This window comes from Orcinus orca, chromosome 13 (assembly GCF_937001465.1).
Source record: "Orcinus orca chromosome 13, mOrcOrc1.1, whole genome shotgun sequence".
NCBI lineage: Eukaryota > Metazoa > Chordata > Mammalia > Artiodactyla > Delphinidae > Orcinus > Orcinus orca.
The window spans coordinates 56114885-56129991 of record NC_064571.1 but is presented as its reverse complement, the minus strand read 5'-3'; the positions used below and the strand labels follow the sequence as shown (position 1 = coordinate 56129991).

General features: G+C 41.5%; 1 protein-coding gene across 2 annotated transcripts in view; it reads right to left on the bottom strand.

Moving 5' to 3' along the window:
• The window catches only part of LRPPRC (leucine rich pentatricopeptide repeat containing), a 104420-nt gene extending 91613 nt beyond the window's left edge, over positions 1–12807 (bottom strand). Inside the window, exon 1 of one of the 2 annotated variants that reach the window (XM_033419163.2) lies at positions 12618–12807. In XM_033419163.2, coding sequence (XP_033275054.1) covers positions 12618–12766 — 149 coding nt within the window. In that variant the 5' untranslated portion in view covers positions 12767–12807. The remainder of the gene's footprint in view (positions 1–12617) is intronic. The other variant, XM_004265006.4, reaches the window with a different exon arrangement.
• Positions 12808–15107: the final 2300 nt, after the last annotated feature.

Below are 15107 nucleotides of genomic sequence, written 5' to 3'. Positions count from 1 at the left end.
ACAAATCACTCTGGCCATCAATGATTCCACCTATGTAAATCAGTAGACTGGAAAACAATGGAAAAAATCAAAATAGTAACTAAACAAGACAATGTCTTATCTTGTTTAGTTAAGAAGCCTAATGATCAGCACTTGCAGATGGCTAATTGATTAAAGTTAGTTAAATGAACTGAATTAATTAAATGCTAGATTTTTACCTATAAACCACAGAAGATACATGCCTACATATACTTATCCCTTATTTTCAAAAGTTTTCTCTGGCTGTTTGTCTGGCTGTTACTAACCTATGCCCTTGTTAGTCAGGCAAACACAAAATATTATTTTAAATCACCCAGAACAATGTGTCAGGTTCAGGAGAGTGTGCAATAATATTGTTCAACAATGAAAGCTAATAACATAAGAGATTTCAAAATTGTAGTGAAGTGTATTTGTCAATGTTTTTTACACAACCCAAATCTGATAAACTGTGAAGGGGCATAAAAATAAAACCTCTGTTTAAAATGCAGTTTTAAAATGTAAGATCAGGGACTTCCCTGGTAGTCCAGTGGGTAAAACTCTGCGCTCCCAATGCAGGGGGCCCAAGTTCGATCCCTGGTCAGGGAACTAGATCCCGCATGCATGCCGCAACTAAGAGTCCACATGCCACAACCAAGACCCTGTGCAGCCAAAATAAATAAATAAATATTAAAAAATAAAATAAAATGTAAGTTCAAACAAACACAAATAAAATCCAGGCAGAAAACAGAGACGTTAACAAACCAGCACTGCATGCTGAACATTCTAAAGCTAATTTTTCTCACAAAATAAATCTTTAATGCTGCTAAGTCTCCTTCACGTGTGTTTGGCTTTAATTAGTTAAGTCAAAATATGAATCTACTATAAAATAAACTGGGGAGGGGAAGAGTTACATATTTAAGTCAAAGGATTCTTCACTCTTCAAAAGGATTCTCCAGGGCTTCCCTGGTGGCGCAGTGGTTGAGAGTCCGCCTGCCGATGCAGGGACACAGGTTCGTACCCCGGTCCGGGAAGATCCCACATGCCGCAGAGCGGCTGGGCCCGTGAGCCGTGGCCGCTGAGCCTGCGCGTCTGGAGCCTGTGCTCCGCAATGGGGGAGGCCACAACAGTGAGAGGCCCGCGTACCACAAAAAAAAAAAAAAAGATTCTCCAGTGCTTCCTCACATGGCAGCGCTTTCTACATTTCTTATTTGACACAGAATTTATTTTTAAATTGACTTGAACACACCCTGAAGGAAAAAGGGTGTGTTCACAGCCTAGAACGATAGGTATGTTGTGATAGAAAAGAAAGGAAAGAACAAGTGCAGGGGTTAAGGTGGGTCCATGCAAGGTAGGAACCTAACCATCAGGCCTGAACAAGCTGGAATGCACTGCCTCCAAAACCTGATGACCAAGTGATGTAAACACATAAGGGAAAATTATTTTATCATTTCACCCAAGTGTCATAAATGGCTCCTTTATATTTTTGAGTTAAATTTCTCAGGTTCCCTCCTGAGACTCCAGCACTCACAACCAACTTCCAGGTTACCCATGAATTTTCTCTGGCAAAATCTGGCATTTAAAAAGTTATTTTTCTCAGGTTTTGTTGTTTTTTTATAATGGGTGCTAGTGTTTTTTGACTCTTTAGTGAAAAAAATAATGATTTTATAGTTGAGCGTCCATATTTCAAAAAGGTACAAGGACTAGATTATTATTAGATTATTATAAACAGGCTTCCATGGGTTCCCTAATTAACAGGCTCCCCTATTAAGCCTGTCACTTTTAAAAATCAATGCCTTACTTTTTCAAGGCATTTTTAAGTTTACAGAAAAACTGTCCAGAAAGTACGGAGTTCCCATGTATTAGACCCTCTTCCCCGTCCACCTAATTACCTCTATTAACATTCTGTATTAGTGTGGTACATTCGTTACAAATGATGACCAATACTGATACATTTTTATTAGCTAAGGTCTATAGTATACAAAAATGTTCACGCTCTGTGTGTACGTATCTATGGGCTTTGACAAATACATGACATGCATTACAGAACCACAGAATATTTCACTGCCCTCAAAATGCCCTATGTTCCACCTAACTCATCCCTTCCCCCTCCTCCTGAACCCCTAGCAACCACTTTTTACTTGTCTTGTTTTGCCTTTTCCAGAATGTCATATAGTTGAATCATACAGGACGTAATCTTTTTCAGATTGGCTTCTTTCACCTAGCAATACACATTTAAGGTTCCCCTGTGTCTTTTCATGGCTTGATAGTTCATTTTTTTTAGTGCTGAGTAACATTCCACTGTATTGGATGTACCACAATTTGCTTATCAGTTCACCTACTGAAGGACATACTAGTCGCTTCCAATTTTGGGCAATTATGAATAAAGCTACTGTAAACATGTATGTGCAGGTTTTTGTGTGGACAGAAATCTTCAACTCATTTGGGTAAATATCTAGGAGTGTGACTGCTGGATCATATGGTAAGCTTATGTTTATTTATCTTTGTAAGAAACCGTCAAACTATCTTCCAAAATGCCTGTACCATTTTGCATCCCCACTAGCAATAAATGAGAGTTCCTATTGCCCCACATCTCACCACAGATGCCATAGGTGTTTTAGCCATTCTAACATGCATGTAGTGGTATCTAACTGTTGTTTTAATTTGCAATTCCCTAATGACATATGATATGAGCATCTTTTCATATGCTTATTTGCCTTCAGTATTTCTTTGGTGAACTGTTGAGATGTGCTAATTTCTCAACTAGGTCATTAAGTGTTCTCATTGTTGAGTTTTAAGAGTTCTTTGTATGTTTTGCATAGTCTCAGTGTTTATTTCTTTCAAGTAAACTTTTTATTGAACTGTTATTCATTCCTTTTAAACTCTGAATATACACCAAACTAATCACATACATTTTTAAAACTCTCCCTTCCCTATTCTCTTCTTCCTTTTTCACTGCTATTATGAGCCAATTGGGCATCACTCTAGAGCTATCAGAGTTTAAAGATACAGCGATAGAATAGCTATAGTCAGTAGCTAATGTTTATTACGCATTTAAGACATGCAAGGTAATAGAAAATTAGGACTATAATCTTGACTTTACAGATAAGAAAAGTGAAGTAACTTGCCCAAAGTCACAGTAAAAGCTAGTTAAATGACAGGACCTGTACCTGTACATGGGTAATTTCATTCTGAAATGAGCTCAACATGGCGGAAGGGCATCAAGGAAACTAATCTGGCTGCAACAGGCAGTTCACACTGGAAAGTGGTAAAAATTAAACCTAGGCAGGGAATGTGAGACGAGATAAGGGGAAGTCTACAATGGCTGGTAACGACAGGATTTGGATTTTATGACATGCTTATAAAATACAAGACTGATTTTCACAATGCTGCTCTCACAGAAGCATATTTTGCTGAACTATTCTGTAGGCAATAGGTATCCAAATTTCTCTTATGTTCTCACCAATCCCTTATTTTAACTATTCTACTTGAGTTTTCTTTTAGTCTGTTGATATGGTTGATTACATCAATTGTCTATTCAAACCTTGAACCAGGCTTGCACACCTGGAATAAACCCAACTTGGTTGCAGTATATAATTATTTTATACATTTTATGTATATACTGATTCCAATTAAGTTTTAACATGTTAAAAATTCAAAAAACAATGACTCCTCCTAAAAGTGGTTGGTATTCCTTTCAAATTTCTTCACTGCTACTGACTACACCACCTTTACATTTTTCCCTCAAGCTCAAAATCTTAGGATAATTGCTCAATCCCTCTCATCCTTCACAGCGCATCTGTTGAGCCCTCAGATACCTCTTTATTTCTGAGTTCCTTGTTCAATCCAGAACACATGGATTTTTGCAACAAAACTCATATTAGTTTCTCAGGCTTCAGCTTTTCTTCATACAACTGCCAGATCAATCTCCCCCAAAACCGTCTCATGCCACTGCCTCTTTAGGATCCTATAACTGTTTTTTTTACTTTTATCACAACACCTAAATTCTTTCATTTATTGATTCAAAGAAGATTTATTAAGCACCTTCTATGTATAAAGCACTGTGCTAGGATCAGCCTTTCTACTTATCTAGTAAGTAAACCTGATAATCAATTAGTTAAACTTAAAAAACAAAACAACAAAACCCACGAGTTGTGTTAAGTTCTATGACTCCAATGAAACAACAGTAGGGTTCTACTTTGGATTAAATGTACAAAGATGACGACACTCAAAATTTTTAACTAAGGATGAAAGGCAGCAGCCATACAGATATCAGAGGATGAGTATTCTAGGCCAAGTAGAACAGTCAGTAGACCAAGTGCATGAGCAACAGATGGTATGAGATTGGAGAGGAAGGCTGGGCTAGATCATGGAGGATTGTGAAGGTAAGGAGTCTGGATTTTATTCTGGATACAGATTTCATTCCAAGTACAAAACTGTATATAACCCTACTGAAGGTTTTGTAAGCAGGGGTTGTGGTATGATATATTTCTGTTTAGAAAAGATCAGTCTAGCTGCAGGGTGGACCAAAAATTAGACAGCAGCAAGAATTTAATAGAGATACTATTTAGGAAGCTGTTGCAGCAGTCCAAGTGAGAGACTGAAGCTTAGAGGGTGGGCGCGGAGATGAGAATCACCAAGGCTCCCACCTGATTTAACTGCAAATTCCAGGCAACAAGTCTTGCCAGTACAATTTGTTAATTCTCACTTCCATGTAATAGAGAAAAATTCATGTAAAAGAGCCCTACAGAGTCTCGATTAATCCTCTGTATACATCTTAACGTATTATGTATCATTTTCATAACACTTGATAAGCACAATCTTAGAGACAAAAACAGAAGGCTCCATGGCATAGTGGAAACACACCAGCTTTCAGAGTGTGGGCTTGAATGTAAAAATGTAAAATGGTTATTGGGATAAGGAGGGGAAATTTTGGCAATTACTCCTAATTTTGGTCCTTAAAATTCTTGTTTAGAGTCAAATTTAACAGGAATATTTTACGTGTTTAAAAAAATTAAGAATTTCCAACATGGCCCCTAACTGTAAAGTCTATATTATAAGGAGAAAAGAAAGAAGCTTAAGAACAGAAGAGCTTGTACTGAGAAGTCTAGTATTCCAAATTTGCTAACACCAGACTCAATAGAAACCTAGATTCCAATAAGAAATGTCTAACATATTCTTTTTATATCTGTTGCCATGTTTCCTGGGAACTATCACTAATTATAAGCCAAAAGTCTCTAATTATATGAGAAAAAAAAAAGGATAAACGGTTAGCCATTATGCAAAATTTAGGCCATTCAAGACATTCTCATTGGAAGGGGAAAAAAACAAACAGACTGTCCTGATTTCAGGCTCTGCCATTTCTAAGATATGTAACTTTGGCCAAGTTACCACAACTCTCTCTGAGCCTGTAAAATCTCAGAGATAATAGTACTCACCGCACAGGAATATCACAAAGACTGAGATAATGCAGTGTTTCCCAAAATATTGCACTTCTGCCAGGAAAATGGTTTTAGATAGCATGTAGACAAAGACTTTCTATTTCTGTAGTTTTATTTACTTCAATAAATAGTTTAAAATAACTATTGCATCTAGCTCTTTATCTTCCTAGAATTCTTGCTTAGAACAAAATTAAGTTATAAAATGTCAGTTTAAACCTAAACCCAATGAAAAGAAAAATGCTAAACATAAATAATAGTTTAGGTAGTACTAGATTTGGCAAAAAATGTGAAGGCAGTACACAAATGCCCAAGGTCTGGGCAACACTGAGAAAAGTATACATAAAGGACCCAGCAAATTAAGCATAATAAATATTAACTACATTATTTCTTCTTTTTAAAATGTATTAGCAGAAAGTACAAGACTTATTTTAAAAGGCCTACTGAAATCCAAGCTATGCTGTTTAACAGGTACGTGACTCTGGGAAAGGTATTTGGTTTAAGCATTAGTTCCCTCAAGTGAGAAAAAGTACCTACCTTGTAAAGATCACATAAAAAATAAGAGTCCTAAGAAAAGAGTGCTCAATAAATAGTTCTTATTATAGAAGGTACTCAATAAATATCTGCTGTTTGATCTTTTAAAAAATCTTCTGTAAAGCTGTCACAATGAACTTTCTCCCTGAAAAATTCTCCCTGAATTTTCTAAGACCTCAGTTCTCTGAAAACTCTTGCCCAGCTAAGCTGTCCCCCAAACACTGCTTTACGCTCTACGGTAAGTCACAGAACTTCAGAGTAAAAAAGTCACTTGCAACCCTTCTACACTTTGTAACAGTCTTCTGACTTGAAACACCAATGCCATTCCTTTCCACCTATCCAGATGTCCCCTCCATCTCAGGCTCCTCCAGTCCAAAGGGATGTCTCCTTTGTCTCAGCTATGACAGGAACTAACAAGAGTCAGTTACCCAGGCTGGGACCTTAGATGTAACGTGGAGCAAGATACTCTGTAGAATCTATCAATATAAAGCAAGAGTGGGATAGACTAGATTATTCTAGAGATGCCCTCCAGAGTTTACATTCTGAGATCTTATCATGTGCTTACTTACTTGTGATAGTCTCTAATTCCTCAATTTATACTGTATTATGTATTGCCTTTTTTAAAAAATGTTTTTATGTCCATAAGTAATCCCTTTAGCACCTAAAACACAACATATTCAAAGCACTTGGGAACTGAGAATCACAGCATCTGCAGTTGAATCCCAACTGGAGATCCTGGATAAATTACTTCACCCTTCTAAACCTCAGTTTCCTAACTTGTAATATCAACCCACAGAAGATGAAACGTGTGTGTGATAAATTCATACAAACACAGTTTAACAATGGTAAAGATCTACCCCAAAGGTACTATTATTTATCCTAATCTCCAAATCAATTCTTCCTAATTCTAACATTCTCGCCAAGCTCCTGTTCTCTTTCCTTCAGAAAAGGAAGTATCTTTTCTTCAGTTCTGCACCACCTAGTTGTGGCCCTATTAAGCCTAATCTGCAGTATGTATCAATGTTGTTCCTCACTGGTCTATCTATCCCCAGTCCCTATTTCTCCTAGGGTCTTTGTAAACTTTGTCAAGAACTGTACTTCTCAAAAGCCTCCAACGGCTTCCGACCAACTTTCTAATCAACGCTGGTAGCTTTAAGAAATTGACTGGGGACTTCCCTGGTGGTGTAGTGGTTAAGAATCCGCCTACCAATGCAGGGGACACAGGGTCGAGCCCTGGTCCGGGAAGATCCCACATGCCATGGAGCAACTAAGCCTGTGTGCCACAACTCCTGAAGCCCGCGTGCCTACAGCCTGTGCTCCACAACAAGAGAAGCCACCGCAATGAGAAGCCCGTGCACCCGCAACCAAGAGTAGCCACTGCTCGCTGCAACTAGAGAAAGCCCACGTGCAGCAACAAAGACCCAACGCAGCCAAAAATAAATTATTTTTTTAAAAAAAGAAATTGATTGACTTTTGCAGTATCAACTTCCACTACATCCCACCCCACGTAGACACACAGGATAAAAGTATGGCCTCCAAGTTTCTTCCACCTCTTTCTTCCCCTGCAACATTCTGACTACTCATTACCACATGGCCTCTTAAACTTGAGCAATCCCCTACCACAAAACAAATGTTTCTTTCCTTCTTCTCTCTGAAATGCCACAGTATTATATTCCTCTCTATGGATAGCACATACATAACATGTTGTACACGTGCCTATCACAGTACTCTGTAATTGATAAACTTAAACCTACAGGGAGCAGAGGCTGAATCGCAACTCCAAAGGACCCAGACAGACTTTTAAGATGTGCTGAGAACATTTTTTTAATGAGAGGTAAACAAGGAAAAGTTTTCTCTCCTTTCAATTTTAGAAGTCACATCATTCTGTCATAGGGCAATATGTGCTCTTCACCTTTAAGATAATCATCAATCCAGATCCGCTTCCAAACTGATTTAACTCAAAGCTTACCTTTCCTCTGAAGCACCTAAGTATTAATAAATTCTAATAATTTCACTCAATAATACTCACCTGTCCTTCTCAGACATTCCTGGAAATCAAGATCAGGGTGAATTTGTGGAGATCCACTACACTACATGAATGGGTTAAGTACCCCTTCAAACTCCTTTGCATCCCACAAATATTCCTCCCTCAATATCTAAGATTTTCATTGATTTACTCAACAAACATTTGACATCTACTATGTGCCACAAAATCAGACACCAGGGGAGGCAAAAAGAGTAAGACAAAGTCCCTGCCTTCAAGGAACCTTCAACCAGGTCTGGAGTGCTGGTGGGTACACATGCAATAGTGTTAATGGGTGCTTAGTGATTCCGGATCTGAGAGAAAGCACAAGAAGGGAGTGGTCAAAGGGAGAAGCCAGCAACAGAGATTAAACAGAGAAGAGGAGACACATCCCAACAATGAACATCACAGTCAAAGGTAAAGAGATGTGCAACGTGCTCCATCAAAGCCTTGCTGGTTCACAGACCAGCAGCACCTTTATCATCTGAGGGCTTGTTAAAAATGCAGACTCTCAGTCCCCTACCCATACCTATAAAGTCAGAATCCACATTTTCAGAGGATCCCCAGGGAATTCTTATGCTCATTATGGTTTCAGAAGCCCTGCTGTGGAGGACTCTGAAGTAGAGTTTGAGATGGCTAGCACAGAGGACACCATGGGAATGTACTCACAAGAAGTGAGGCTCCAGAGGCATCTCCAGATCATGAAGCACCTTATCCTGGAACAAATGGAGCCACCACAGTGTCTAATTCTTCAGTAGGAAAATGACAAGATCAAATTACCAGGGTAACTACAGAATAAAGTAGGGGTTGGAAGAAGAGGGAAATCATTCCAGATGAAGTAGCTCTAACAGAACTTAATCATTTGTGCAATCAATACATAGGAGGGAGGATGGGAACAGGGAAGTGTCAAAGAAATATGAATGAAAAATCTCTATAAAGCTGACAGAAATAGCAACATTCACTAAAACAGGGGACGCACGAGGAACAGACTTGGGAGGAAAGATGAATCCAGTTTGATATTTTCTTTTTTTTTTTTAGTTTTTAAAATTGAAGTATAGGGCTTCCTGGTGGCGCAGTGGTTGAGAGTCCGCCTGCCAATGCAGGGGACACAGGTTCGTGCCCCGGTCCGGGAAGACCCCACATGCCGCGGAGTGGCTGGGCCCGTGAGCCATGGCCACTGAGCCTGCGCGTCCGGAGCCTGTGCTCCGCAACGGGAGAGGCCACAACAGTGAGAGGCCCGTGTACCACGGAAAAAAAAAAAAAAAAATTGAAGTATAGTTGACTTACAATGTTGTGTTAGTTTCTGGTGTACAGCAAAGTGATGAATCCAGTTTGAGATGTATGGGTTTGAAGTACCTATAGGTCAACAAGTGGAGGTGCCTAGTAGCAGGCAGGCACCTCCAGAAGGGAAAATATTGCCATCATCAGATAGGCAGGTTATCAGCTGATGCCCTAAAAATGGAAGAGGTCGCCCAAAGGGAATGAAAAAAAATGAGAAAACAAAAGGACTAAGGACAACCACCGCCACCCCCCAAAGATATCAGCATTTAAGAGATGAACAGAGGAAAAAGGATGCAACAAAATGAGAAAAATTCTAAAGAGAATAAAATCAAGAAAGAGTGGTGTCATCTTCAATGCCAATAAAAGGGTTTCATTAAGGGGGAAATGGGAGACAGTAATGCCAGAGGTCAAGGCCTTAAGAGTGGATCTGGGGGCTTCCCTGGTGGCGCAGTGATTAAGAATCTGCCTGCCAATGCAGGGGGCACGGGTTGGAGCCCTGGTCCGGGAAGATCCCACATGCCGCGGAGCAACTAAGCCCATGTGCCACAACTATTGAGCCTGCCCTCTAGAGCTCATGAGCCACAGCTACTGAGTCCGCGTGCCACAACTACTGAAGCCCGCGCACCTAGAGCCTGTGCTCCACAACAAGAGAAGCCACTGCAATGAGAAGCCCACACACTGTGACGAAGAGTAGCCCCCACTCACCGCAACCAGAGAAAGCCTGCGCAGAGCAACAATGACCCAACGCAGCCAAAAATAAAAAAATTTATATAAAAAAAACCAAGAGTGGATCTGGTTATTAAGAAGTCCCTTAAAAAATTAAATGAAATAAACTTACATCTCACACATGCCTAATTTTAAAAGCACCCTCTCTCTCTCTGTATATATATATACACACATCTCAATGGCTCTCTGTGGGTGATAGAATTAAGAGTGATTTTTAGTTTATTGCTTTCCCCCCCAATATTTTGCAATTGTTCCTGAAGGCACATAAGTTCTAAAATTTAAAAATACATAATAAAAAGCTAATAAATAAAACAATGATGGCTATTCCCAGTGGTGTGACTGCAGTGGGTCAAAGAGCAAATTCGAAGTGAAGAAATGAAGGAGACAGGAGTACAGACAGGAAGAAGAGACTGGGGAGCATGTGGAGTTAAGTCCAGTTTCAGGAAAGGTTTTGTTTTTCAGGTGGGAAAGATGTGAGCATGCTTACAGGCTGTGGGTAGGAAACTGTATAGAAAATGTTCAGAGTCCAGGAGAACAAGAAAACAAACACTTCTTCACTGTCTGCTATGAGCTGAGCACACAATGGTGAACAAGACTAAGTTCTAAGGAAACAAGCAGCGGGCAGATAAATAATATCAGACAAGTGAGACATGCCGTGATACAACTAAAATAGGGTTTGCACTGAGTGTTGAGGTTAGGCCTCTCTGAAGAGAGAGCATTTAAGTTGAGTCCTGAATGACAAGAAATGAGCTTTAAAAGAAGAGGGAAAGGCCTTGTTACCTCTACTTCACAGACAACGAACTGAGGATCAAAAAGGCTAGGTAAGGTTATGCAGCAAGTAAATGGAACCCAGGTCTGATGAGCAGACCAACACCCTCTCTACTAGATTGTGTTCCCCCTACTGTTTTCCTCAAATGCAACAGCGAAGATGAACTGTAACATCGACCCTCCCCTGGCCTCACAGGGATGTTAAGGACTAGAAAAATATAAATAATTGGCACAACTTTCTCAAAAGAACCTCTCTGAAAGCCAAGAAGTGTCGATCTGTGAAAGCAGAGGCACAACTTCTAAAGGTTAACTGTTCAGGCCTAATGAGAAAATTCAGGTAGGCTCCAAGTCATAAGCAGACTACATTCCAAAGATGTATAACTAAGTTGCTAAGAAGTCATAAAACATTTCCTCCATGTAATTCTACACATAAAGTAGGTTTCCAAGCAGGACCACAAAAAATCCACGCAATCACAGCTATTACTGTTACTATTATAGTAACTAATACAGCATTTACGAGGAACCAGACCCTATATTAAGAGCTTTATATAGATAACCTCATGCAATGTCACCAACACTATTACTACTCCCATCTTATAACTAAAGAAACTGAGGCCTGTCAACGTTACGTAACTTGTCCAGTGGCATAATGCAAATAGAGAAGCCCGCAGTCCAGCCCTGGCCTATTCCAGATCCTCAGCTCTTAGCCCTTATGCTGTCTCCCAAGGTACCTCTATTTATAAACACTCGTCTTTCAAAATGAGTTTTTCTTCAACTCTAAAACCTCAGTGCCCATCTACCCTTCTCAGGCGATCAGAATACTACTCAAACGTAAAATAGATAGCTAGTAGGAAGCAGCCGCATAGCACAGGGAGATCAGCTCGGTGCTTTGTGCCCACCTAGAGGGGTGGGATAGGGAGGGTGGGAGGGAGGGACACGCAAGAGGGAAGAGATATGGGAACATGTGTGTGTGTATGGCTGATTCACTTTGTTACAAAGCAGAAACTGACACACCATTGTAGAGCAATTATACTCCAATAAAGATGTTAAAAAAAAAAAAATACTACTCAAATTAACACCTTCATCAAGCTTCCCTATCCTCTCCTTGGCAAAGTCTATACCAAACTTACCCCCTGATAAACCTCAATCCATGAGAGCATTTATTCACACATTTGACACCCACTGAGAACTTAATTTGCCTTTGCACCCCCAGTTCCCACAGAGTGCCTAGAATGTGTCCACTTATACATTCACTGACATTTACAGAGTCTACTGTCCCGACTCCCAACCCGCTGCACATTTTCGTAAATACTGAGGTAAACTCCACTGAAGAAAACGGAGGCAAAAGCCCACACTGATGATAATTAAACTTCCACCTCTAAATTACCCTTTGCTCACCCAAAATTCCCAACCTATCCTCCCTCCAAAAAGCAAGCGCTCGAAACTTAAATCGTAGATGGTTACTAAGCACCAATAACGCTTGCACGTGGGACAACACCCGAGCCGGTCAATCATAGAAGAGTAACACTTGACCCCCTGCAGCAGCCTTCAAAGCCCCTCTCAGCTTCTTAGGACGTCGATAACCCGAGGGCAGGGTGACCGAGTCCGAGGCGGCGATGGCAGGATCCATGACGGAAGCAAGCCACGTCCGTGGCCATAACCTTCGAAGGCGACCAACCCTGTCACCCTAAACCCCCCGGTGAAGAGCGTGATACGAGGCCCGGGGACGCCTGGCCCTGGAGCAGCGAGGAGGGTGTGGAAAGAGCACAAGTGGGACCCGGCCCTCGCCCACGTCCACGACCCCGAGGAACTGCCGCGCTGCAGGCGGGCTGAGAAAGCGGCCGGGCACTCACCCGGCGACGCGCCCGGCGCGAGCGGCGTGAGGACAGAAGGCGGCGTGCGGCCGCCTCGGGCCGCCCGCTAGAAGGCGCAGGGAAAGCGGGAGGCGCGGGGCCGCCCCAGCGCGGAGGAGCCAGCAGGCCGGTCTCAGCAAGGCCGCCATGGCTCCGCCGTCCCCACCGTAGGCTGCACGCTGGGCAAGGATGGGGGAGCACGTGACCGCGGGGTCGTCCGGCGCGGGAGAGACCAAAGGCCGGGCGCGCCAGACGTAGGGGGAGGCACGTGTTGTTATAACTTGGAAGATTGAAAAACCTGTTTCTCCCAGGACATATGATCCCCACGAGATATGTGCATTACAAGGTAGCTTGATATATCATTCCAGGGAGCGTCTCTTTCCGTTCTCTTTCCTTCACGTCAGCATGTTCAGTCTCTCCACCCCTTCACTTTTCAGTTGGTAGAGTCGGAAGAGGTCGACTCCTCCCAGGTTCGCGCAAGGGCTTGCGGGGGGCCAACTAGCGAGAACACCCGGGAACTCTCGAGAAGAGCCGACTGTGAAGAACCCGGAGTGTGGGACTTTTCTCTGCAGAGTGCGGGAGTTGTAGCCAACGTTACGCGGTTCCCGCTCCAAGCCGAAGATGCCGCGCCTACTGAGAGGAACGTACTATAGTCAGAAGTGTGGGACAGGAAGAACGTTAAGGACCTTTGCACTGTGCTAGGGGCCTCCAAGGTTAAATGTGATGTGATTTGTGTGCTTGGGGCCAGGGGACAGTGTAAAGGTATACGGAGGTACAACTTTTAAGTCCATGAGCAGTGCCTTGCTTTACGAAATGGATGGATTATAACGAAGGTCGTATAGTTTTAAAGCTGGCGGTGAACGCATTATATTCCCCAACTCCCACCCCACCCATTCCTTCAGTAAATGCACCAGCAAGATAACAGTATAATTAAGAGTCCTGAAAAAAAAAAAGTCCTGAGCCAAATCTGGGGATAAAATAGGAGGCCCCCAGCCTTACGACCTGGAAGGGTACCCTGTGCATGTAAATCAACTTAAAAGATTTTTTGCATATTATATATGTAAATTTGGGTTACAAGTTCCCAAGTTACCCAAAGGTTTCGATTCATAAACATAACTTTTAAAACAGTACTGTAATATGCCATCTCAGTTTGTAAAAACACTAATTGACAGTCAAGTTATGTATGTATTTTCAAACACAATTCAGAGCAGCTTTCTCAGCAAAGTTTTGCCGGTTCAGTATCTGTTGGGGCAATCGGAGTTATGTGGGAAGCCGAGAACAGGCTTCAAAAGTACAGACAACTCTCCAGCGCCCTCTTCACCTAGCTGTATTCTAAGCATTCCCAGGTGAAAGCTCAGAAGTTTTTTCCGGAAGCCCGACAAGGAGCTCCTTGAAAGCAGGAACCGTGCGACCTTTTCCTGTAGCGGAAGCACCTACCCAGTGCCAAGCACACGGTAGGTTGCATTAAATAATTACTGAGTAAATGTGTTTGGAGGTTATCCAGCTCATTTCTCCTTTGAGAGATGAGAAAAATGAGATCCAAAAAAAGGTTAAATGATTTACTCTGGGTAATACTACTAGGCACTAGGATATAATTTATTTATTCACTCATTCAACACTGATTTATTGAACACATATAAATAGTGTTCTCAGATAGTGCCAGGCACTATTTGAGATGCGGATACAGCAGAGAACAAAAGAGACCAAGTATGGATTTTGATTCGATTGGCTCCAAAGTTTAGTTTGGGAAGACAGATAAGAACTGTGATGTAAAATAAATAAGGGGAAAGGAATTGAGGGTGGTATGCTTAACCCCCTCGGAGAACAACGAGGACGGTGTGGATGAGAAGAAAGAGCAAAGGGGGTGGCGGGGACCGTGGGCGTTGGGCCTCATCATGCAGAGTGTTGTAGTAAGGACTTTGATTTTTATTCAGAATGAGATGGGAAACCACTGGAAAGTTTAGTATGTTGTGATATGAATCGATTTGCATTTTTAAAGGATTACACTGGCTGCTGTTTGATAAGGTGATTTTAAGGGAATAGGATAAATAAAAGTAGGGAGACCAGTGAGGAGGCTTTTGCAATAATCCAGAGTACAGATGGTAGTGGCTTGGAGAAGGGGGGTGGCAGGTGAGAGAATGAAAAAGGGTCAGATCCTCACTCTACTTAAATAGAACCAAGAGGATTTACTGATGGATTGGCTATGGGATGTAAGTCAAAAATGACTCCAAAATTTTTGACCTGAGCAATTAGAAAGATAGAGATGGCACTGATTAAGAAGGGAAAGACTGAGGGAAAAGCAGATTTAAAAGGTGAAATCAAAAGTAATCTGGAATATTAAACTTGAAGTGCCTGTTAGACATCCAAATGTCAAGTTTGAGTAGGGGGTTGGCTGTATGATATACAAGTCTGGAGTTCAGAGCTAAAGATACACTTGGGAGTTTATAGTCTGTATCTATTATTTGAAGCCATAGAAATGGATGAGAAATG